We start from the raw sequence: 26,569 nt of genomic DNA on the forward strand, positions 1-26,569 counted from the left end.
GAGGTCCACAACTAAGGAGGGAGTGGGAGACGAATGCAGCAGATGAGAGAGAGAATGAGAGGGAGAGAGAGAGTGGAGAATCATATAAGGAATTGTAGAATAAATCCCACCTCAGGGCAGATCAGTGTGTTGCAGAGAGTTTGGTTAACTAAAACAAGAATAAACAGCAGTGTGAAAATTGCAATGATTTCTCTCTTGCAAATGACATGCTCTCTCTGAAAGCAGTGTGGGTGGGTGTGCGTGTGTTCGTGCGTGTTAGTCAGTGTGTAGGCGCTGAAATCCATTTCCTGGTGGCTTTTAAAGCTTTCCTCTGGTGCCCATTATCTGGGATAATCACATGTTTCATAAACGTTAGATCTCCATCAGATTACCATCCAGCAGTAAGGTCATGCTAGGAAATGATGGCAAACAGTAAAACACATTCAAGTTGCAGATAAAGTATGAAAAGATAATGCTATTCCAGTAACTGTAAATCCAAGTCTTATCTGCATCCGTAAACCATAAGTGATAATGTCAGGTGGTTTACGGATCCTTGGTTTAGGAATCAGTGCATATAAAATATTAACATTTCCTCATGCCCACCGGTACTGTACACACACGCACACACACACACACACACACACACACTTAAAACGACTGTTTGTGCACGGACAGACACCTGTCATCTAATAACACATTATATCTTTCTCCATATCCCCTATTCTCCACTCCTGTAAGACTGTCTCTCTCTCTTTCTCTCTCTCTCCTTCTCTCTCTTTCTCCAGACTTACAAATGACAGCCTTGATCATAAAAATAACCCTGTGATGCTGAACTGTCTGCGTCTGGGACGGAAGAGCAGCTGGGGAGTTTTTGCTGACACATGGTCCAAAATGCATGGGCCAAGGAACTAGGCCACTTTGACTGTGTTAATCGAAGTTTCAGAGGCTGAGCCACCACTCTACAGCACCTCCATTATTCATACTATAAAACACAATTACCCTGCTGTAACCCCTAACACACCTGGACAAATACACTACCGTTCAAAAGTTTGGGGTCACTTAGAAAGTTCATTGTTTTTGAAAGAAAAGCAATTTTTTCCCCTTTAAAATAACATAAAATTGATCAGAAATACAGTGTAGACATTGTTAATGTTGTAAATGACTATTCTAGCTGGAAACGTCAGATTTTTAATGGAATATCTACATAGGCGTACAGAGGCCCATTATCAGCAACTATCAATCCTGTGTTCCAATGGCACATTGTGTTAGCTAATCCAAGTTTATCATTTTAAAAGGCTAATTGATCATTAGAAAACCCTTTTGCAATTATGTTAACACAGCTGAAAACTGTTGTTCTGATTAAAGAAGCAATTAAACTGGCCTTCTTTAGACTAGTTGAATATCTGGAGCATCAGCATTTGTGGGTTCGATTACAGGCTCAAAATGGCCAGAAACAAAGACCTTTCTTCTGAAACTCGTCAGTCTATTCTTGTTCTGAGAAATGAAGGCTTCTCCATGCGAGAAATTGCCAAGAAACTGAAGATCTCGTACAACGCTGTGTACTACTCCATTCACAGAGTAGAGCAAACTGGTTGTCATTCTCATAGAAAGAAAGTCTAAGAAGTGGTAGAGCTGTTCTATGTGCACCATTTTTATGCTTCCTGTTCTTAAGTTTTGTTTTTAGCGTCTTTTACTGTCAGTTTTGTACACCAGCTGAAAATACAATATTTTTGCTCATGGAAAATATATTTCACAGAGACTTAGATGATAAAATTATTCTCTACACTGAAACTGAAATGGGGTGTACTATTAGAATTTTAGCAACCAGGAAATGGCGGAGCGATTTCTGCATATTAAATCAACCACCATCTGAGTTGTCTCCTTATGCATTATAAACACACATGAAATCATTACAACAGGAAGTTAATGTAATGTCACCAACACCTGCTTTCTGAGTTCACATAAGTTCTTGTGCCTGACGCCTCATGTCCACCAGATGCATCAAACTCTTTGCATTTCAGCGGAAGTTGTTCATTTTTAAAGGAGCCGTCCGCAACACTACATTGGGGGTGCCGCACTAAGATGCGGTGCGTTCTGTGTACTGCATGCCTTCAATATTTTCAACTCGTGCGTTGCTTTACCGTGAGGTGGTACAAACAGAAGTACACACAGACTCCAACTAGCTAGCTTTTAGCGAGTTGAAAAGCAAAGCACATGTGCGTCAAGTACAGAAAATTTGGGCTAGACATCCGGGCAAAACAAAACGCAGAAGCACCTGAGGGACATCAGGTATGATTTGTGGTTCAGCTCTGTTGCGGCATATCACATAACTTCGTACCCAGGTGTAACGGATGTGAAATGGCTAGCTAGTTAGCGGTGGTGTGCGCTAATAGCGTTTCAATCGGTTACGTCACTCGCTTTGAGACCTTGAAGTAGTGGTTCCCCTTGCTCTGCAAGGGCCGCGGCCTTTGTGGAGCGATGGGTAACGATGCTTCGTGGGTGTCAGTTGTTGATGTGTGCAGAGGATCCCTGGTTCGCGCCCGGGTATGGGCGAGGGGACGGACGTAAAGTTAAACTGTTACATTGATGCTGTTGACCCGGATCACTGGTTGCTGTGGAAAAGGAGGAGGTCAAAAGGGGGGTGAGTGTAACGGATGTGAAATGGCTAGCTAGTTAGCGGTGGTGCGCGCTAATAGCGTTTCAATCGGTTACGTCACTCGCTTTGAGACCTTGAAGTAGTGGTTCCCCTTGCTCTGCAAGGGCCGTGGCCTTTGTGGAGCGATGGGTAACGACGCTTCGTGGGTAACTGTTGTTGATGTGTGCAGAGGGTCCCTGGTTTGCGCCCGTGTCGGGGCGAGTGGACGGTCTAAAGTTAAACTGTTACACAGGCTCAATTGCTACTCCATAGGTTAAACAGAGAGAGAGAGCCAGCTGGTGGACAAGCTTACATATGGGCAATAATTCCATGGTAACGGAATTACGCTGAGACTCACTTTAAAATGTATACCAAACAAAACATATTGATTTCAAAGTTTAACGAACCATACAACTCTATGTACAAGGACTAGTTTTGACAATTTCCACTGAGAATTTGACAAAACACATTTACTGAAAGAAATGTTTGGTAACAGAATAATCATTTTTTATGTTCTGTGTAAATTGTTCAAAGTCATCATTGTGCAGAGTTGTATGGTTTGTTAAACTTTGAAATCCATGCTTTTTGTTTGGCATACTACATTCTAAAGTGAAAGGTCAGAGTCTCAGGGTATTTCAGTTACATGGAATTACCCATATCCCGCAAAGACAAGGCAAATGAAAAGATCCTTTGCAAAATAGGTTAGTAGTTGTACACGCCTTTCTCCCATAGGCTTGGATGGAGTTGAACAACAGGCCCAAGCACAATTATCCTCGTACGAACCATCTTGATCTTGCGAGTTTACATTCTGTTTTGCTATCCTTGTAGTAAGCTCACGAGATCAGGATGGTTTGTACAAGGCTATACTACAATAGGCTTTCTGAGGCACAATGGGTTAACGGGACCCATCTGCGTTTCATCAATCAATTAAATGTGCTGGTTAACTCATGACCATTACCTTCAATAACAGATGTTGCCCCTCTGTACGTGAAGGGGACCATAGCCCCATTGAATTAAAAGTCAATGGAATCATTTGAGAACAAAGATGATTGAAAACAAAACACAAGAGTGGTAGTGATTCAATATTATTACCTTCTTTATTGGATACCAGTGTTACCTCTTATTTGGATGCAATGATTTTCTTGGCATAGTCCAGGTGGCACATAAAACACATTTCAGTCCTTAATTTTGACTTCCTGTATTCGAACATGCTCAGGCAGGGTACTCTCGCCAAAAACAGCATTGAGCTGACGTAAGGTGATTGACACAAGGGTTGAATATACATTAACAGCTTAATAATGTAAAAACCTCACAGCTTTTTTCCTTTCCAAAGTAATTTTCAAAAACAAATTCAAGGCAAGGCAAAGCAAAGAAAACACATTTATATCTATTGTCCAAATGAACCTGGTAATGGCATACACTTAAAACACATCTAAATATACGTAGGAAAGATTCAGAAGTACCACTGTGCAGAAGCCCTCGTTAACTAGATGTCATCTTATTCATGACACAGTAAGTAGGATTCGCTCACACGCGCTCACACACACTGTGTAGCTGAGAACGTCACATTGTGTTTGCATTACGTCACAATTCAACCCCAGAGTAGGCTAATATAGACTGGGTACCAGTATTTAGTAGGCTAATATAGACTGGGTACCAGTATTTAGTAGGCTAATATAGACTGGGTACCGGTATTTTTAGCTAACACTCCACTCCTTGCCACTTCTGTCATTTGGCAAATGACTGGTACCCATACTAAGGCTAAAAGGGATTGCCAGCAAAACCGATATTGAGGTACAATTTGCGCTATTTCTTTTTGGGCATAATCAACCCAATATGGCGCTTCACAAAATAATGGACAGAATGAGTTTGAAAGTCAGAACCCCAAAACACATACAGAGTCACAGTCATGCTTACTGCAAATGACACAGTAAAATATTTCTCATTCACAATACTGGGCAGAGGAACCAGACGGTGAGATAACACTTTATTTGGATAACATGTCAACTAACTATCTACTAAGCCTTACCCTAGCCCTAACCTTTACCCTAACCTTAGCAATCAGTTGCTTCTCAACAGATAGTTTGTTGATAGTAAGACCATCTACAGATGGACTATCCAGACTATCCAAATAAAGTGGGCCCAAAGGTGCAAATACGTGTCATCAATTTAATCGCATTCGTTAAAAAAAAAAGATCAACAGTTCAATTCCTGGTTGGAAGAGAGCACAAGTTTGCATCAGGACTGGCAATGAAGAGAGTTTAAACAGGTTTGGTTAATCATTAACTGACTTGGTCCAACAACAACCAGCTTAATATAAAACTCTGGACTTGTTTCCTTAGTCAACAGGTTTTCCAATAGAGGTCAAGGGGGTCATTTTGACTTGGTACCGTCAGAAATGGTACCCTATTCCCGATGTAGTGCACCCTATGGGTGATGGGCATAAGTAATACACTACATAGGGATTAGGGTGCCATTTCAGATGCACCCTTGAAATACTTCAAACATTTAAATGGCTCAAATAATTCATGCTACTGTATTACCACCTCCCTACATCCTCCTCTCTACTGTAGTACTTTATTATTCTATGATATCGCAGTGTCACATTGTGATAGTGGAAATCAGTTTCAAAAGGGGAACAACGGAAAATGTCATTTTAAAGATAGCATACAGTAATGTCTAGCATTTCCATTTGCCTTGGTGAATTCTGAAGGCACAAACACCTTTCATTATACAGTAGATATGAGGAATAGGTCATGGGTTTGAAGAAACCTCATAATTCACATGATCTGTTCTGTACCTGTAGGTTAGTCCAAACATTGTTTAAATGTTGTTTCAGTGTTGGTGCTAGACTCCATGCATGATCCATGCGGACCTAGACTGGCCCATGACATGATATGGTACTGGTCACATTTGCACAACCAAAATATCAATGACAGTACCAACATTTAAACGTATCATACCAACATTCAAGACAGGAGTTCATGTAAAACCAAAAGGGCTGTCTCAACTGTTTGGTGATGATGACAGAAGGACAGAAGAACGAGCACCTACTACACATCATATGTTCATTCCCTTGTATGTGTATACGGATCAGGGTTGGAGTCAATTCTATTTCAACTGGAATATCAGTTTACTTCCTGAATTGACTGAGTTGAAATGGAATTGATCCCAACCCTGTTATGAATGACAGAAAAAAAACACCTAGAAATAAATGAGAGACAGCAAAGTCACTTCCCTGACATTCAGACGCACACTGATGATGACAAGTACGATGACGATGAACTTGAATGTTCAAGTTCAATGTGAGCAGGTTTCCCGCACCTGAACAGAAACATGCAGTGTTGTCATCACTCAGTCAAGACACTTTTTAACAGCCCCTACAGAATGCAAGATATGGTAGCACCCAGTCTCTTGTCAATGGAGTGTGTTTGTAAGTGGATCATACCAATAAGCAATCGTAGCGTGAACGGGGGTGAACCTTCAAGGCCACAACCTCTCGATGAACACACACAGATGAGTTCATGATTTGTAAAGCTCACATATTTTTCTCTGCAGGGGATTTTTGTGAAAACATTTAAATACATACTCAGCTCTCAATCGGAACATAACTAAATCAACGTAGAACATCAACCTATAAAAAAATGAAAAACGTATCATTAAAGTCATGATTAACAAATATAAATTAACATACGGATAAATCAAACACTGCAATGTTCTTGGCTTCCCTTTTAGTGAACAGGGATCTGTTCAGCTTGGCTGTAAAATGGAACATTCTAGGAGCTCGATATCGTGCTTCACTCTCCTTTTCTATTGGATCCTAATTTGAACCTCAATGGTGATTGGTTGCTTAAGATGTCCATCAAGGGTTTTTGTTCAAGACAAAATATAACAAACTCCTTCGAACGAGCAAGGTACCAAGACATCTTTCATTCTCCCTTTTAGTCCGCTCTCATACAAGCCTAGTACCATGACACCTTGGTACCAGGACACTCATAGCCTAGTACCGGGACACCTATGTACCAGGACACTCATAGCCTAGTACCAGGACATCTTGGTTCCTCCTTTCCTTTTTCCTTCCGTGTTTCAAGTCTTTCAGTCTGTTCTCTTAAGACTTCTATGAAAACCTCTTGGTTAGGATTGTTCCTTCTGTCTCTGTTTAACAAAGACTCAGTGGGGGCATTGCTGCTCCCTATGTCACATTGAGTAGTCAAAACACAAAGAATCCTCCAGCCCCAGCTGAGACAGTTAGCAGACCTCCTCTCTGCACACACACACGCACACACACACACACACGCGCACACACACACACGCACACAAACACACATGCACGCACGCACGCACACAAACACACACACATAGTGAGAGTGAATGGAGGACAGGAGATAGAGAGAGAGGGTGTGTGGGGGCTTTCTCGGCTGGGTGGGTAACCATGGGTTACATTCTCATGCTAATGGTGGAGAAAGAGGTGGTGGTTTGCGGGTGGTTTGCTGGGGACGATCGCAGGGGGCTGGTGGGTTGTAAGCAAAAGGAAGGGAAGGTTTATTAGGGGAGGGTCCCTTGGTCCCTTGAGTCTTATATAGCCCCTTCCCGAGGTGGGCAGTGTCCCACCCTCATACGCAGTGTGCCGCTCTTGTGCAACTGCCAGAGCTGGACAAACTCCTCAGGCATGGCGTGGAACCCACTGAACGGCAGCACGTTATCGTAGTAGTGGTGGCTGACGGGCTGCTCGTCGAGCCCAACGCTGAACGGCCAGAAGCCGTAGGCCGTCACCTCCTCACACAGCCCCAGCGCCAGGCTGACCAGGAAGAGGCCTGTGGACAGGCGCTTGGCATGCACTCCGCGACCCTTCCAGAACTTTCCCACGGTCCTGAGAAACTCGGGGTTGGCAAACAGCATGGTGAGGTTAGACGAGGTGTCGGCAAGGGCGTAGTGTGCCCGCAGGGAGGGGTCGGTGCCCGGCTTCATGGAGAAGGCTGGCATATAAATGTAGCTGGAGCCGTAGGCCTTCATGCTCTCCACAAAGCTTTTCCGCGACCAAAGAAGGTTCTGGAACCTGAGTAGGGAGAGAGAGAGAGATAGAGATGAGAATGTGTGAGTACCATAGAAATACAACCTATAGAATAGACAGCACCAGTCAACGTTCCATGACGGTGGACTGGAGGTCATATTGGTGTACCCATGAGTGTACAGCTAAAGCTACAATATGTACGTTTTTGATAGACCTGATCAAATTCACATAGACATGTGTTATAGATCTGTAATTCTCATTGAAAGCAAGTCTAAGAAGCGGTACATCAGCTCTATGTGTCCTATTTCTATGCTTTCCGTTCTTAGGTTTAATTTTTGCGTCTTTTTCTTTTGGTTTAGTGCACCAGCTTCAAACAGCTGAAAAAACAATATTTTTGGTAAATTAAAATATATTTATTTCACAGTGGTTTAGATGGTACAATGATTCTCTACACAATGACTTGTTTTGTCACAAAGTGAAATTAGGCAAACTATTAGAACATTTGCCAACAGGAAATGGTGGAGCGACATCTGCATTGCTATGGTCAGAGGGGGCTTTCCCTGTTGTAGTCATTATATTTCTACTGTGACCACCACTTGCTGTTTATCCATGCTAATGTTGCCTTTGGAAATCTAAACTCTACGCCAGTAGAGCCACGTGGATGTACACACACACACACACGCACACGCACGTGCACGCACACACACAAGAACACACGCACACACGCACATGCACGCACACACACACAAGAACACACACACACTACAGTCACAGAGGGTGATTGTTTTGGTAAATCTATTTGATCTGGTCATGCATTCCAGGCTAAATCTACTGTGGATGTCGTGTGAAATGGGTTCTGGAAGTATCTATAGAGTCCAGATAGAACCGGCGTCCTCATTCCATGGTTATTTATGGACTGTGGTATTATGGATATGTCCTCTCAGGATATGTCATACCGTATGTGTTGTACATAATCTAGCCGGTTTATGGATGTGGGTGTAGTTGCTTGTGGAGGCGGGGATTCAATTGTACTGCATTGCATTTCGAATCACCCCAAATGTAAACAATATACAGTACAGCCTACCTGCCCTCACCGTGATTGAGATTTCAAAATATCAACAAAATGTCTTGAGGACAGGAGTGAGGTTGTGCCAACATCCAATGATAATGTCACGAGACGTCAATCTTTAAATGCACAGAGATGAGATGATGGGAAGCAGCAGGGGGTGTGTTGGCAACAACGTGGTTCAGAAACACACTGAGAGGAAACGCATTGCTGAAAACAGGAATGAATTTCAGCCTGAACTGTGTCAGTTTGGGCTCTTCTGTCTGTTTTGCCTGTATACCTGACATATGCAGCACAGAGTAGCATTCTAAACAGACACAAAGAGGCTCTGTTCAAACACACACACACACAAACTTGTTCTTCCCTCCTTGTGGGGACCTAAAATGTATGTCCATTCAAAAAACTTAAACCTAACCCTTAACACTAACCCCAATTCTTACCCTAATTGTTACCCTAACCCTAAACTTAACCCCTAAGCTTAAAACAGTCCCCATGAGGGAGAATTTTCCTTGTTGTACTATCCTTGTGGGGGCCATTTGGGGATTTCAGGTCCCCACGACGATAGAAGAACAAGATCACACACACACGTTTTGGCTCTGGATCCCGGCTCCTCTATAAAACACCAGTCTGGAGGAGGGAAGCTGCTGCTAGGACAAGACAACAGACAAAGCTCTTAGAACCTAACATCTGGAACTGACAGTAGACATCATGAGAGAAGGGAGAGAAGATAGAGAGGGAGAGAAGGCAGAGGCCTTGGTAGGAGAGAAGGCAGTAGAGAAAGAGAGAGGGAGAGAGAGAGAACTGGAGAGGAGAGATAGCAGGAGAGAATAAGAGAGTGAGAGAGAGAGAGCTGGAGAGGAGAGAATAAGAGAGAGAGAGAGAGAGAGAGCTGGAGAGGAGAGATAGCAGGAGAGAATAAGAGCGTGAGAGAGAGAGAGAGCTGGAGAGGAGAGATAGCAGGAGAGAATAAGAGAGAGAGAGAGAGGGCGGGGAGAGAGTGGGAAACAGAGTAGTAGAGAGGAAGGATGGAGAGGAAGAGGGAGAGGACTGAAAAGGAGAGGACTTGGATGCTGTCCCACACACCCATACATTTCACAGTCAACAGCAGTTTTGAAAGGAAAGGAGTGTACCTCTTCTCAATGATGCTGGGGTTGGCTGTCACCAGGTTAGTTCTGGTCCCCACATCCTCAACATACTCCCTAGACAGTGGTGGAAGGTTGCACCTAGATACGAAAAACACAAGTACACATGTAAATTAATATACTGATAGTGACTTTACAGTGACCAGTTCTCTCTCTCTCCATTCACTATTTGACAACTTGGTCAGGATTGCAGATAGTGGTTCTTCATGTTTTGCTTTCAGAATGGAACTAGCTTTTAGCTTTTTGTTTGGATGGAGTTGGAGCTCCAAAGTAATTATATTATTTTAGTCTTGCCTTCCCCAGGTTCAAGCCTGGTTTAAGCCCGCCAGGCATGCCTGAGATGAGGGGGACAACAGTGATCCAAGGTAGAACTAGTCAAATCAAACCCTCTGTTGTTAGTCCTCAAGGCTCCAGAGCCAAAATGATTCACTACTTGACCTCTCTCTCTCTCTCTCTCTCTCTCTCTCTCTCTCTCTCTCTCTCTCTCTCTCAGATATGACAACAACTGTTCTCATTCATTCTGATGGCTGATGCTCTTTCTGGCCCTGGCGAGCGCAGGACGGCCAAATCATATTTAGACGGGCACTGGAGCGGACAGCCCCTCTCTTACCGCATGACAAAGTCAGCCTGGTCAATGTCCTTCCCACAGCCGCTGTGCTTCAGGACCCCTCCATTGCCCACCACCGAACACTTTTTCAGGGGATGCTGAAGAGGTGTCTCCTGGTAAACGAGAGGGAAGTGAGTGTCATGAAGTGGGTAAACATACACACGTACACAAACACATCCTGAAGTGGACTGGCCTGAAACTTTTGTGAACAATCAAAGACAACGGTAAAGACAAGTCAAATGAGGTGAGAGGGATAGATAGGGCTGTTGCGGCGACCATATTACCAGCACGCCGGCAGTCACGAGTCATGAAGGCAGTCAAATTCCACGTGACCGTTTAGTCATGGTAATTAGGCTTCTCCAAGCTCTGATGCTGCTGATGGTCATTAGTAGCCTACCAAACTTGCTAACTGCCTGGTACTCAGCACTCTATTGTCCCTCTAATCACTCTGACATCATATGTATTCAAAAATCGAATCAAACACTTCATGAGAGTCCGTCATTGTAAATAAGAATTTGTTCTTAACTGAGGTGCCTAGTTAAATAAAGGTTAAATAAAAAGTCCATGAGCTCATGTTGCACAACATTTCTTTAGGCTATGCAATTGCGTGAGAAAACAGAGTGATGGCCTCTATTAAAAAGAGGAGGATCCCATCCGCTTCTATAGGCTAGGCCTACTATATTTATTTCTCAACTTTCCTAATATGAAGCACATTGCTTCTCTTTACAACAGGAAGCCTCCCGAGTGGCGCAGAGGTCTAAGGCACTGCATCGCAGTGCTTGAGACATCACTACAGACCCGTGTTCGATCCCGGGCTGTGTTGCAGCCGGCCCAGCATCGTTAAGGGAGGGCTTGGCCGGCCGGGATGTACTTGTCCCATCGCGCTCTAGCAACTCCTTGTGGCGGGCAGGGCGCATGCATGCTGACTTCGGTTATACGGTGTTTCCGCCGACACATTGGTGTGTCTGGCTTCCGGGTTAAGTGAGCAGTGTGTCAAGAAGCAGTGCAGCTTGGCAGGGTCATGTTTCGGAGCACGCATGGCTCTCGACCTTCGCCTCTTCCAAGTCCATATGGAAGTTGCAGTGATGGGACATCATTAAAAAGTACAAAAAAATGTGTATAGTCTACCTGGCTGGCAGGAGTATAGCCTACCAAAACAGGAGTATAGCCTACCTGGCTGGCATGAAAATGAACCATGGGAAAAGTGTCCTCCATTTGCTATTTAAGTGCATAGATGACATGCATTTTTCCCGCTGCCCCTGTTTGGAGACAGGTGCATGATAATGGTCCATTCTAAATCAAAATAAATTTCACACATATTATTTAGTATATGTAAAGACAAGATTAAATCAAGAACAGTCTGATGGGTGATAATATTAGCCTATCACTTGTGAATTATATATAACCACCTGTGAATGATGCCCAGCGTAAGAAACAAACTTTTTTGTAAAAAAAAGTGATCATAGTCACACACCTCATGTAGCCTAGCCCTTAGGCCTATATGTTTTGATAAGGTTAGTATCACACCTGATGTAGCCTAGCCCTTAGGCCTATATGTTTTGATAAGGTTAGTATCACACCTCATGTAGCCTAGCCCTTAGGCCTATATGTTTTGATATGGTTAGTATCACACCTGATGTAGCCTAGCCCTTAGGCCTATATGTTTTGATAAGGTTAGTATCACACCTCATGTAGCCTAGCCCTTAGGCCTATATGTTTTTGATAAGGTTAGTATCACACCTCATGTAGCCTAGCCCTTAGGCCTATATGTTTTGATAAGGTTAGTATCACACCTCATGTAGCCTAGCCCTTAGGCCTATATGTTTTGATAAGGTTAGTATCACACCTCATGTAGCCTAGACCTTAGGCCTATATGTTTTGATAAGGTTAGTATCACACCTCATGTAGCCTAGCCCTTAGGCCTATATGTTTTGATAAGGTTAGTATCACACCTCATGTAGCCTAGCCCTTAGGCCTATATGTTTTGATAAGGTTAGTATCACACCTCATGTAGCCTAGCCCTTAGGCCTATATGTTTTGATAACGTTAGTATCACACCTCATGTAGCCTAGCCCTTAGGCCTATATGTTTTGATAAGGTTAGTATCACACCTCATGTAGCCTAGCCCTTAGGCCTATATGTTTTGATAAGGTTAGTATCACACCTCATGTAGCCTAGCCCTTAGGCCTATATGTTTTGATAAGGTTAGTATCACACCTCATGTAGCCTAGCCCTTAGGCCTATATGTTTTGATACGGTTAGTATCACACCTCATGTAGCCTAGCCCTTAGGCCTATATGTTTTTATAAGGTTTGTATCACACCTCATGTAGCCTAGCCCTTAGGCCTATATGTTTTGATAAGGTTAGTATCACACCTCATGTAGCCTAGCCCTTAGGCCTATATGTTTTGATACGGTTAGTATCACACCTCATGTAGCCTAGCCCTTAGGCCTATATGTTTTTATAAGGTTTGTATCACCACTAAAGTGGCCAAATAACTTCTTAAAATTAAGCACATTAATTCGCTTTACAAGGGGTGTAGAGCCTAACTGGCATACATAAACAGCGAATGAGTTTCAAGTTTGGGGAAGATAATAGGATAGGTCAGCTTTTGTACTATGAGGGATAGTAGGCTAATGCTTTTGCTGTTCGTTAAGCCTACTCGTCTTGTTGGCAGACGAAAAGTAAATGTGAACAGTTCTTCCAATATCTTCAATATGCACCTCGGAATTGGATAAGGACTTGGGCAATTGCGTCCCAGATGTTTCTGTCTTCACCTGTAACCTGTGAGAAACACCCGATCACGTGATAGAGAGCAATGTGAGTGAGAGGTGCTTTGGAGCGCGCAGCATTCATCGAGAAGGGCACAACGCAGCACTCCGTGCCAAGAGCAAAACAGCCACTGGCCGCAAAAGGCATGGACTTTTTTAGGGTGCATTATGACCACACAAAGGGGATGCCGCCGTGAAATTCTAGGCATTATCAAGTGCTTGTCAAATTGTGAATGAGAGACTGATAAAGTGTGTACAGCCTGAGCAAAAGACATGCCTTTCAAGTCGCATCATGCAGCCTTACAAGGTATTAAAATGTTTAAATAAAAACATGTAGCCCAACATTTGTAAAACAAGTTACATTAATAACTCCAAATGAAGCATATAGGAGTACCTATTTCTATGTTAACCGCTCAACACAGAATAGCCGCATGTGCAACACTCAAATAGTTTGGAGAAAATATCCTTTCTACTTTATTCAACTGTTCAATTGTATTCTTCATACTATAAAATAATATTAAATAATGACATGGAATTTAAAGCAAATCTTGTCTGCTAAATGAACTAGTGTAGCCCACAGCCATTTGGCATAGCCAGATCAAGACCTAACATAAGGACAACTCAGAGCATGTTATTCTGTTCTTCTGAAATAGTCTACATTTTCTTCATGTAATGCTTCTTTAGACCTGTCTAAAATAAATAATGGATTTATTGTGAATGAAAAAGTCAAGGGGTCTGAATACTTTCCGAATGTACTGTAAATATTGACTACTTTCCTAAAAAAGTATAAAGCAATAAATGTCTGCTCACGGTTTGCTACAGACGGACAGCAAACATTGAGTGGACAGAGGACATTCACTTATTTTCCATTGCTATAATATTTTGACCAGCTCTTGCGATAAGTTAAATTTGGATACATGTAAAGTAAATAAACAAATGCACTTTATACATTTGTGGAACATTCTTATCAGAATTTAGAACGTACTAGGAATATAAACTAAAAGTCCTGGGAAAGTTCCCAGACGGCTAGCTGGGTACTCTCTTTTCAACCTCCATTACAGGCCGACCATAAGGGCCTAAGCATGGCCAGTGTTGGCCAGTGAATGGGGTGTCTATGGGTGCCTCTTGAGGCAAATCCTTTCTATTCGTTTGGCTTGTTGCTGTGAGTCTGCGCCCTGCTTGAGCCGGTGCCAGCGATGAACAGAGAGTCCCGAGAGAAACAAATGCTCTCATTATTCCCTTTGGAGTGGAGGACTAGACCCCCTCATCCTCCTATTCACCCCCCCCCCCCCCCCCCCCCCCTGTGTTCCCCCCAGGGTGCCTGGTGAACCATGAAAGGGGCTGAGCCAGCTAGAGGAGAACAATGGCCAGCTCACAGTTCTGGGAACATATCACTCCATATCATTGTGACACATGTGATCCAAACATTAGTTATATTTTTATTATATCTCACTGAGAGAAGTATTATGAGATGAGAGTAGGGATAGCACAAGCCAAAACACAGGCCAAAACACGGGCCAAAACACGGGCCAAAACACTGACCATCTCACGGGCCAAAACACGTGCCAACGCACGGGCCAAAACACAGACCAACACACAGACCAAAACACACACCAACATTTTTTTTGAAACCAGGCTATACTTTTTAATAAATTAAAAAAATTAAACCAGACAAATGAGAGGAGAAGAAAGAGGATGAGAGATGATGAGCACTACTGACAAGGGCAGAAGCAATCACAGCCTAAAAGCCCTTTCTATGTGATCAAAGCTAACAAAGCTTCTCCATTAATCAGCCAACTCCTAAAGGACACATTCCTCCAATGCCAACCGATGCCAACGCTTCACTGCGTGGTCAGAAGGGCTCTGTTTTGCTGTGCCCATGAGCTTGGTGGCACTGCCAGTTCTGGTCAGGCATGGCTCGCTCTCTATGCCCAGACCTGCAATTAGTGCTCCGACTGAGACAGAAAAGTTAGCCCTACTCATGACGACCCAGGAGTGTGTTTCCATGTCAAAAGAGAGAGAGAGAGACATTGCTCAACAGAGAGGCTGAGTCTATAACATTCATGCACAGGGGAAAAAGTAGACAAATAGTGTATGAATACTTGTGTGTGTGTGTGTGTGTGTGTGTGTGTGTGTGTGTGTGTGTGTGTGTGTGTGTGTGTGTGTGTGTGTGTGTGTGTGTGTGTGTGTGTGTGTGTGTGTGTGTGTGAGTGAGTGTGAGTGAGTGAGTGAGTGAGTGAGTGCCTCCTCTTCCCTGCTTCAGGCTCTATTTTTGTCAGGCAGTGGTTATACAGTACTGTCTAGAGCTGTCCTTGTGTATAATGTGTGTGTGGGTGAGTAGCCACTGGCGGTTAGGACGTGGGAAGATAGGGTACACAAACACACACTGGACACACACTCACTCACTCACATGCTCTGCAAACACAGCACACAGATCTCACAGGACGCACACGCGCGCGCACAGTGACACGCACACACACTCTCTGGATCCCTCTCTCTCCACGTCAAGAGGATTGCTGTAACGTCAATGCCTCAGTCATAAACAGGTACATTAGATGGTGTCAAGGCAACCTTTACTAGTAGGGAGACTGACACACACCCACACACAATAAAAGGGGATTTACCTCAGTAACACGGCAGTGAGGCTCAGCTAGGTGCATCTCCTCTGTCTGAATAAGGACAGTGAGGTGTGAAACCAGAACTATCCCAGGGCAGCAACATCTATACCCTGAACTTTAGAATAACATACCCACTGGCCAGAAACTGGTCACATTAACGTTGTTTCCACGTCATTTCAACGACAACAAAAATGATCTGATGATGTTCAATAAACGTGGGAGAAATGATTGGATTTGCAAAAAGACATCACCGTAAGGAAATGTCATCTTTTTCTTCACCCAACTTATATTTTTTTTCCAGAGAGGAGTCACAGACACAAAGATAACCCTGACCCATCCCCCCTCAGTACCCATTTACCCGCCCAAATCCTACCTCCTGATCCAGAAACCATGTTTCCCATGCCGCCTAGCCCCTCTCCCCACCTCCCCGAAGAAAGCATGGCTCCCACCCCTTTCCATCCCACCTAGCAACCGAGGTTGCTTACCAGTCCCCCTCCCACCCACCCATCCCCTGAGTCTCCCCTTACATTCCTCCCAATCCCCCACAACGACCAGAGACCCCACCCCCCGTACCACCAACTTTTAGCCTAAATCAAATGACATGTTTGTTGACTTCACATTCAATTCACGTTAGTTTACATCTCAACCAAATGTATATCAAAACTAGACGTTGAAATTACGTTCATGTCCAGTGTGTAGCCATGGAGAAAGAGATAAATGAGTGATCACCATGACCCCAAATAGGGAATCAGCAGAGCTCAATCAGGAGTGTGTTGGGGGAGATAAAGAGAGAAACATAGGGAGTGGAGGTAGTGAGGTAGTGAGGTAGTGAGAGAGAGAGAGAGAGAGAGAGAGAGAGAGAGAGAGAGAGAGAGAGAGAGAGAGAGAGAGAGAGAGAGAGAGAGAGAGAGAGAGAGAGAGAGAGAGAGAGAGAGAGAGAGAGAGAGAGAGAGAGAGAGAGAGAGAGAGAGAGAGAGAGAGAGAGAGAGAGAGAGAGAGAGAGAGAGAGAGAGAGAGAGAGAGAGAGAGAGAGAGAGAGAGAGAGAGAGAGAGAGAGAGAGAGAGAGAGAGAGGGTTGAGGAAGAGAAGGGGAGATGAAGAACATTAGGGTGTGAGAGACAAAGAGAGAGATTTTTTTTAAAGATGGCATATCTGAGCGAATGAGAGAAGAGTGGGAGCAAGAGAGGGATAGCGCGAGGAACAAAAGAGAACGCAAGTAACTCTGACTGTAACCCTCTGACTGTATCCCTTTTTAGGGAACTGAAAACATTGTAGAAGGAATTCAAAACATCTTCACAGTGTAGCCTATATGGTAACATTTGTAACCCAATATGTATTAACGAACTTTGTGTTTGAGTTGATTCCCTACTTCCTCTCCTCTTTTGTCTGTGGACTTGGTGTAGATAACGAACCATGACCTTATGGCACAAATTACACACACACTTCACCTCCCCCATCTCCGACACACTGTCTAAACATGCCACTTTTACACTTTTATAAAAAAAGGTGATATCTAGAACCTAAAAGGGTTATCCGTCTGTCCCCATAGGAGAAACCTTTGAAGAACCCATTTTTGGTTCCATTTGGGTAGAACCATTTGGAACCCTCCGCAGATGGTTCTACATGGAACCAGAAAGGGTTCTACCTGGAACCAAAAAGGGTTCTCCTATGGGGACTTCTGAAGAACCCTTTTGGAACCCTTTTCTCTAAGAGTGTAGCATTGAGTCACATGAATGTACAGTATGTATATGTGTAATGAATGAATATCCTAGGCTGTAGATTGTTGTTTTTCTGGAAATGTCTTTTTGGTTATGTAGCTAAAATGCTGCCGTTTCTCTCTCTCTCCCTCTGCAGTGGAATTGTTTTCTCCCTATTCCTCCTCATCTTCTCCCACTCAAAATACAGCACACATGCATACAATCACACAAGACACACACCACACACACATCCAGACACTTGCTTTAACCTACACACACACACACACACGCACACACACGCACACGCACACACATACACACACACCTAAACCCCCCTCTACAGATACACACACACTGTCACTACCTAGAATAACAACAACAGTTGTCTTGTCACACTAGTGTTTTCTCAGTGCTAGGTAGTAGTGGGCGAGCAGGCCACGCATCAACAGTCCTGGGGGCTGAGACTCACAGTAGCTTTTTCCATCTCTCCTTGAAACCATTAACACCTGCAACAGGGGGGGTTCATACTGCATGTTCTGCTCTGAGTAACAAGGGATGGTCTGTTGTTAGTAACCAGAGAAACAGATACAAATGAAAGAGAAAGAGTCCAACATTTCTTTCATTATTACTCTCAATGTTCTGCTTAGAACACGCACGCACACACACACACACACACACACACACACACACACACACACACACACACACACACACACACACACACACACACACACACACACACACACACACACACACACACACACACACACACACACACCACCTGGCAGAAAACATGTAGGCCTCTACAGACTAATGGATATATCTGATGAGTGCCACAATTTGACAACCCATCTGTGTTTTTCCCCACATTTTGAGGACTGAATATCTCCGGTTATCTGATCCAATCTCCAATGAGGGTTTTCACATCCTCCTTTATGTCCTCTCTGTCATGATAAAGTGGGATCCATCTCAAATCCCACAGCTTGCATTCAGGGTGTCATATTCCCATGTTCCCCGGGGCTCGTGACCTATGACAAATAATTTCCCAACAGCAGAATCTGTTCCCTTTTTTAGTCTCTAGGTGGATGACGCGTATTTAAGTTCCCTATACCCTTCTGAGTAATTTAGGGGGTATCTCAATCATCTAAAGTAGATTCCTCTACCGTGTCTCCTCTCCTTCAACTAAACAGATTTTCACCTCTCCACTCTTTTCAGACCAGTGCAGACTGAAGGAGAGGAGACAAGGAGGAAACCACAGACTATTGACATTCCCCCTTACTGGTTTACTGTTACATTGGGTTGATGACCTTGAATAAGGCCTGTGTGTCTATGTACGCTGATGACTCAACAGTATACACGTCGGCTATGACAGTAAAATAAAAAACGGACACCCATAGAGCTCCAGTCAGTTTTACAATGGGTTAACTAGCGATATGCCGGTGATCAATATCTCAAAAACTAAAAGCATCGTTTTTCGGACAAATCACTCGCTCAACCCTAAACATCATCTAGATCTATTTTTGAAAAAAATTGTCAATTGAGCAAGTTGAGGAGACTAAACTGCTGGATGTAACCCTAGACAGCAAGCTGTCACGGTCAAGTTGAGGAGACTAAACTGCTGGATGTAACCCTAGACAGCAAGCTGTCACGGTCAAGTTGAGGAGACTAAACTGCTGGATGTAACCCTAGACAGCAAGCTGTCACGGTCAAGTTGAGGAGACTAAACTGCTGGATGTAACCCTAGACAGCAAGCTGTCACGGTCAAGTTGAGGAGACTAAACTGCTGGATGTAACCCTAGATAGCAAGCTGTCACGGTCAAGTTGAGGAGACTAAACTGCTGGATGTAACCCTAGACAGCAAGCTGTCACGGTCAAGTTGAGGAGACTAAACTGCTGGATGTAACCCTAGACAGCAAGCTGTCACGGTCAAGTTGAGGAGACTAAACTGCTGGATGTAACCCTAGACAGCAAGCTGTCACGGTCAAGTTGAGGAGACTAAACTGCTGGATGTAACCCTAGACAGCAAGCTGTCACGGTCAAGTTGAGGAGACTAAACTGCTGTATGTAACCCTAGACAGCAAGCTGTCACGGTCAAGTTGAGGAGACTAAACTGCTGGATGTAACCCTAGATAGCAAGCTGTCACGGTCAAGTTGAGGAGACTAAACTGCTGGATGTAACCCTAGATAGCAAGCTGTCACGGTCAAGTTGAGGAGACTAAACTGCTGGATGTAACCCTAGACAGCAAGCTGTCACGGTCAAGTTGAGGAGACTAAACTGCTGGATGTAACCCTAGATAGCAAGCTGTCACGGTCAAGTTGAGGAGACTAAACTGCTGGATGTAACCCTAGACAGCAAGCTGTCACAGTCAACTGGGGAGACTAAACTGCTGGATGTAACCCTAGATAGCAAGCTGTCACGGTCAAGTTGAGGAGACTAAACTGCTGGATGTAACCCTAGATAGCAAGCTGTCACGGTCAAGTTGAGGAGACTAAACTGCTGGATGTAACCCTAGATAGCAAGCTGTCACGGTCAAGTTGAGGAGACTAAACTGCTGTATGTAACCCTAGACAGCAAGCTGTCACGGTCAAGTTGAGGAGACTAAACTGCTGGATGTAACCCTAGACAGCAAGCTGTCACGGTCAAGTTGAGGAGACTAAACTGCTGGATGTGACCCTAGACAGCAAGCTGTCACGGTCAAGTTGAGGAGACTAAACTGCTGGATGTGACCCTAGATAGCAAGCTGTCACGGTCAAGTTGAGGAGACTAAACTGCTGTATGTAACCCTAGATAGCAAGCTGTCACGGTCAAGTTGAGGAGACTAAACTGCTGTATGTAACCCTAGATAGCAAGCTGTCACGGTCAAGTTGAGGAGACTAAACTGCTGTATGTAACCCTAGACAGCAAGCTGTCACGGTCAAGTTGAGGAGACTAAACTGCTGTATGTAACCCTAGACAGCAAGCTGTCACGGTCAAGTTGAGGAGACTAAACTGCTGGATGTAACCCTAGACAGCAAGCTGTCACGGTCAAGTTGAGGAGACTAAACTGCTGTATGTAACCCTAGACAGCAAGCTGTCACGGTCAAGTTGAGGAGACTAAACTGCTGGATGTAACCCTAGACAGCAAGCTGTCACGGTCAAGTTGAGGAGACTAAACTGCTGTATGTAACCCTAGACAGCAAGCTGTCACGGTCAAGTTGAGGAGACTAAACTGCTGGATGTAACCCTAGACAGCAAGCTGTCACGGTCAAGTTGAGGAGACTAAACTGCTGTATGTAACCCTAGACAGCAAGCTGTCACGGTCAAAACATATATACTCAGTGGTTGCTAAAATGAGAAGAGGTCTGTCGGTGATAAGGCGTGGCTCTGCTTTCTTGATTTCTCAGTCGACCAGACAGGTCCTACAGGCCTTAGTTTTGTCGCATCTGGACTCATTTTTATTGATTTATTTTTATTTAACCTTTATTTAACTAGGCAAGTCAAATAAGAACAAATTCTTATTTACAATGGCAAAAGGCCTGCTGCGGTGACTACTGCCCAGTTATGTGGTCATGTGCGGTGAAGAGGGACATAAGTAAATTGCAGTTGGTCCAGAACAAAGCAGCACGTATCGCACTTAGATGTACACAGAGAGTGAATGTCAGTAACATGCATGTCATGGCTCAGAGTTGAGGAGAGATGGACTGCATCACTATTGGTCTTTGTGTGAGGTGTTGATGTGTTTGTCGGTACCAAACTTTCTGTTCAAGCAGTTGTCACACAGTTCGGACACTCATCAGTACAACACAAGACATGCAATGTGAGGTTTTCACAGTCCCCAGGTCCAGAACAGAGGCTGTGAAACACAGTATTAAATATAGACATGACTACATGGAACTCTCTGCCACCCCAGGTCCAGATCAGAGGCTGGGAAACACAGTATTAAATATAGACATGACTACATGGAACTCTCTGCCACCCCAGGTCCAGATCAGAGGCTGGGAAACACAGTATTAAATATAGACATGACTACATAGAACTCTCTGCCACCCCAGGTCCAGATCAGAGGCTGGGAAACACAGTATTAAATATAGACATGACTACATGGAACTCTCTGCCACCCCAGGTCCAGATCAGAGGCTGGGAAACACAGTATTAAATATAGACATGACTACATGGAACTCTCTGCCACCCCAGGTAACTCAAGCTAGCAATAAAACCAGATAAAAGAACACCTTACGGAACAACGAGGAGTGTGAAGAGACACAGACATTTTTATATATTTTGTATTGTATTATGTAGGAACGGCTTATAGGGCAGGAGCCATCTCCTGTTTCTGAAGCGTGAGGCAGAGGCAGGAGATGATGTAGTATTATGTAGTGTTATGTAGTATTATGTAGATTTATGTAGTATTATGTATATTATGTTATCATATTATGCATTTTATTTGCTGAGTTTTGTTTGGACCCAAGGATGAGTTATTTATTTAATGTATTTATTGTGACTTGCAGGTCTGATGTGGCCCATGAGCCAGGATTTTCAGACCACAACGTGGAGGTAAACTAGGCCATAACTAAAGGCTGAGGATAACTTCCTTCTGAAATGTATGGTATGTGGTCATAAAGGGTTTACTTTTAATTATTATTTATTTTATTTATTAGGATCCCCAATTAAAAAGTCTAAATAAATAAATAAAATACAAGAAATAATAATAATAGGGGATCCTAATATATAAATAAATAATAATTAAAAGTAAACCCTTTATGACCACATACTATACATGTCATAAGGCCTTTAGTTATGGCCTAGTTCTCCTCAGCCTTCAGTTATTGCCTAGTTCTCCTCAGCTTTCAGTTATGGCCTAGTTCTCCTCAGCTTTCAGTTATTGCCTAGTTCTCCTCAGCCTTCAGTTATGGCCTAGTTCTCCTCAGCTTTCAGTTATGGCCTAGTTCTCCTCAGCCTTCAGTTATGGCCTAGTTCTCCTCAGCCTTCAGTTATGGCCTAGTTCTCCTCAGCCTTCAGTTATTGCCTAGTTATCCTCAGCCTTCAGTTATGGCCTAGTTCTCCTCAGCCTTCAGTTATTGCCTAGTTCTCCTCAGCTTTCAGTTATGGCCTAGTTCTCCTCAGCCTTCAGTTATGGCCTAGTTCTCCTCAGCCTTCAGTTATGGCCTAGTTCTCCTCAGCCTTCAGTTATGGCCTAGTTCTCCTCAGCTTTCAGTTATGGCCTAGTTCTCCTCAGCCTTCAGTTATTGCCTAGTTCTCCTCAGCTTTCAGTTATGGCCTAGTTCTCCTCAGCCTTCAGTTATGGCCTAGTTCTCCTCAGCCTTCAGTTATTGCCTAGTTCTCCTCAGCCTTCAGTTATGGCCTAGTTCTCCTCAGCTTTCAGTTATGGCCTAGTTCTCCTCAGCCTTCAGTTATGGCCTAGTTCTCCTCAGCCTTCAGTTATGGCCTAGTTCTCCTCAGCCTTCAGTTATGGCCTAGTTCTCCTCAGCTTTCAGTTATGGCCTAGTTCTCCTCAGCTTTCAGTTATGGCCTAGTTCTCCTCAGCTTTCAGTTATGGCCTAGTTCTCCTCAGCCTTCAGTTATGGCCTAGTTCTCCTCAGCCTTCAGTTATGGCCTAGTTCTCCTCAGCCTTCAGTTATGGCCTAGTTCTCCTCAGCTTTCAGTTATGGCCTAGTTCTCCTCAGCTTTCAGTTATGGCCTAGTTCTCCTCAGCCTTCAGTTATGGCCTAGTTCTCCTCAGCCTTCAGTTATGGCCTAGTTCTCCTCAGCCTTCAGTTATGGCCTAGTTCTCATCAGCCTTCAGTTATGGCCTAGTTCTCCTCAGCCTTCAGTTATGGCCTAGTTGGGTTATTGGGTAAGCATTAGAATAAGCCGCCTCAACATTTGCAGCCATAGGTGGTAATATCTCTGTAGGAGCTGATCTGTCATCAGTATTGTGAAAGAATTGTAATGTTAAGGAAAGATTTGAATGGAGAAAGCTGATCCGAGAGCAGCGCTCCCTTTATTTATATCTTATCAGTATCGATCGACACATGCTCCAACGACGCACTTAGCGACCGTTCTCTCTGAGTGGTGTTTTAGGAAACGCATGTTACATCTTCGGCCGTTGTAGGAAAGATGCATCGTTAAAACACTCGTAAGCCATCGCTATCGGGAAACAGGGCCCTTTTCAGTTGTGCTGAAATGTAGGTAAGGTGACAGACATTACTAACACTGATCTGAATAAAAGGCATTGAAAGTCACATCAATTTCTAAGGACGAGAAGCACTCCAAACAGGACGATGGGAAAGTAAATGCTAGTGGTTCAAATCTTAACACGTAGCAGATATAGGTGTTCTCCTGGTTGGACACGAACTGGAAACAGCTGACTGCCATGTTTAACGTTGCATTCTAAATGCCTGTGTCTAAGATGAGAACATTTATTGGCAAATCTAAATGCCTATTGGTTTTAAACACTGACAGTTAGGTTATCGACGTGTCACGTGTTTTATGGTTTTACAGTGTATGTTGCAGAGGTTAGACTCACTTCTCAGTTCAAAGTGTCTATCGTTCACTACGTGTTTTAGTGAGATGGTAATGATGTTCTTATCTTGGAGACCTGTGAAAGGGGTGATAGCGTGGGGATTTCACAGTTGAGCTTGGGTGAAAGGGAAGGTGGTGAGAAACTGATTAAGTTGTTACATATATTTATGGCCATCATTGTGAAGCAAGTTACTGTAGAGACCCTGCCCTTGTTAAAAATCTTAAAAGAGTGTTAACCATTAACACAGACTATGGCTGGTGTGTTTTCAGTGGGGTCAGGGGGTTTGGAGTTCAATTCCACACATGGACAACCCCCAAATTCTCTACACTACCATCAGTGACCATGCAAGTGTGATCACAGACACAAACACATACAAACACTCAGAAATATATGATTGGGTTTTTAGGTGTGTTAGAGTTGGGCTGGAACAAAAGCCTGCTCACTGCTGGCCTCCAGGACCAGAGTAGAGGCCTACCTGCACAAAGAGAGAGTAGGTCTCATTGTTGACTGTGTGTGAGTGGTAAAACTCTCCGTCGTACCACAGGACCTTCCCCATAGGTGAATTCTGCTTGGTCACCGCAAACATTCTCCTTGGGTCACAGCACTCTGAAAGCAGCTTCCTGTAACGAGAGAGGGAGTAGGATGACGTTGTATCTCGACACTGATCTAATGTCAGTTTAGGGTGTCATCACTTATGTGTGAGTTTAGGATTTGGGGAGGGTAAGCTGATCCTAGATCTGTGGTAAATGGGAAACCTTTACCCCTGAGCTATAAATAGACAGTCAGAATGAGAAGAGAATTTGTCATTGAGTGACACTCAGACAGTGTATAAATTGAGACGGTCTCTTGATCTGAATTATAGTTACCAGTCTGGGACTCTGGGCCACATGTAATTTGAGCATTCTCTATTGATTAAATAAACACTCATTGCAGAGTGGGCACTGTCAACTATAATTCAGATCATGAGACAACTGTCTCAATTGATACAGTGTCCAAGTGTCATGCATGCTATTTTAACACAATGACACATTCATACATGCTTCATAAATCCTGTCTGCATCGACAGTAGGCCTACTGTGGGGAAGCCTGAGTAGTGTAAATGCATTTGGAATCCATTAGGAGTCGGCGCAGATATGATAAAAAATATAATCTTCAGTCCAACTGTGGGCGTCAATTGGCAAATGGAAAAAGGCTGGTTGTTGCTGGTTACTTTGTCCTAGATTCAGCACCACCAGTACAGTTGCATTTCTGTCGTTTCCATGGACACACACACAGCTTCGGCTGCGAGGCAACCTTTTCAACTCCAAACGTGCTAAACCATAGAGATCCTATTCAATTATTCTAATTCCCTCTTGCACCATCATAAAACGCGTCTCTGTGCCTTTCCGTGCAGGTGCCACGTTCTGCGCATTTCCCTAATCTGCTTTCCTCAGTGCTTTAGCCTACGACTCCCGTCATATTCTCGTGAGAATGCGACTAGATACAACAAATGGGCCTACCATACCGTGACTGTTGTGCCCTGGAGATTCAGCTTGATAGTGACATATTTTCTTTTCACCATTTGCATTCCTCTTTTTCCATTTAATAAACATTATTATTATAATTAGCCTAATAGACTGTAGGAGATGTTAGGCTACTTGGACACAATCATGTAATAATGTTTTGCTATATTGTTGAATATTAATATTGCTATGAATTATTTATGAGGGCCAAATCGCATAGGCCTAATGTTTTGAGATGAGTGAAAACCCACCTGAACAGATCGATGTCCGTCTGGTTCCTCTGCCATACTTGTCCCTGCCGCAGCACTTCATCAACTATCTCCTTGTCGCTCCGGAGTCTGTACACTGGGAAAATGTAGAGCCAGCATAACACGAGCACACACAGAACGGCCCACACCGACAGCTTGCTCCGGTGGCATCTCACCAACATCGTTACAGCTTGTGGTTCACGAATCACAACCGGCCTACTCAAACAAATCTAGTATGGTGAGAAAAAGGCAAGCTGGCCCTCTCCGTTAGCTATGTATGATAGGTTTTATGGAGATGGCATCCTTTCTCATCCAGAAGGCTCGGAGTCTCAATGGAAATGCGCGTTGCTATTCTTCCTGCTAGTGCAAGCATCGAATTCCTTAGTTTAGCTCCCAAACTGCCGGTTTTGTTATAAATGCTTGGTGATGTTTTGCAGCATGAAGGGATCCGCTATCCATGCGCCATCTCGGCCGGCGGTAAGCTAGCGGGCTTCGCTCTCTGCAGCGGCGGGTTGCTGGAATCCACCACACTCGTCTTGGTGCATCACTGACCCCGCATGCATCACCTAGATGTCCGCCGCTCTCTCCCTACACAACAGCGGTCTTGTGTGAAATCCCTGCCCGGTTCCCTAGAGCCACATCGCCCTTTGTGGTCACTTATTTTGGTACATCCAACCCGAATGGACCATGCTACCCCTTCCTCATTTCCTCTCTCTCCTTGTCCTGCTGGATCTTCTTGGAAACCTTGCAAGTGTACTGGGCAAAATCCATTGAATCTCTCTTTCTTTC

The 26,569-nt window shown here is 44.0% G+C and overlaps 1 protein-coding gene across 1 annotated transcript; it reads right to left on the bottom strand.

The window, feature by feature from the left end:
• Positions 1–3,698: 3,698 nt before the first annotated feature.
• LOC120040271 (alpha-N-acetylneuraminide alpha-2,8-sialyltransferase-like) lies at positions 3,699–26,569 on the bottom strand. The gene is made up of 5 exons (XM_038985465.1): positions 25,784–26,569; positions 24,506–24,650; positions 10,444–10,553; positions 9,822–9,914; positions 3,699–7,670 (listed from the first exon to the last, which is right to left on the bottom strand). The coding sequence occupies exons 1-5, from the start codon at positions 25,960–25,962 to the stop codon at positions 7,190–7,192; spliced, it is 1,008 nt and encodes a 335-aa protein (XP_038841393.1). The 5' UTR covers positions 25,963–26,569; the 3' UTR covers positions 3,699–7,189.

The sequence above is a fragment of the Salvelinus namaycush genome, unplaced genomic scaffold, assembly GCF_016432855.1.
Source record: "Salvelinus namaycush isolate Seneca unplaced genomic scaffold, SaNama_1.0 Scaffold338, whole genome shotgun sequence".
Classification (NCBI taxonomy): Eukaryota; Metazoa; Chordata; class Actinopteri; order Salmoniformes; family Salmonidae; genus Salvelinus; species Salvelinus namaycush.

Coding starts and splice junctions, on each gene's coding strand:
- LOC120040271 (XM_038985465.1), bottom strand. CDS start 25,962: ATGTTGGTGAGATGCCACCGGAGCAAGCTGTCGGTGTGGGCCGTTCTG. Junction 24,651..25,783: donor ACGGACATCGATCTGTTCAG/GTGGGTTTTCAC, acceptor CTCTCGTTACAG/GAAGCTGCTTTCAGAGTGCT. Junction 10,554..24,505: donor CCTACTCTCTCTTTGTGCAG/GTAGGCCTCTAC, acceptor CTCGTTTACCAG/GAGACACCTCTTCAGCATCC.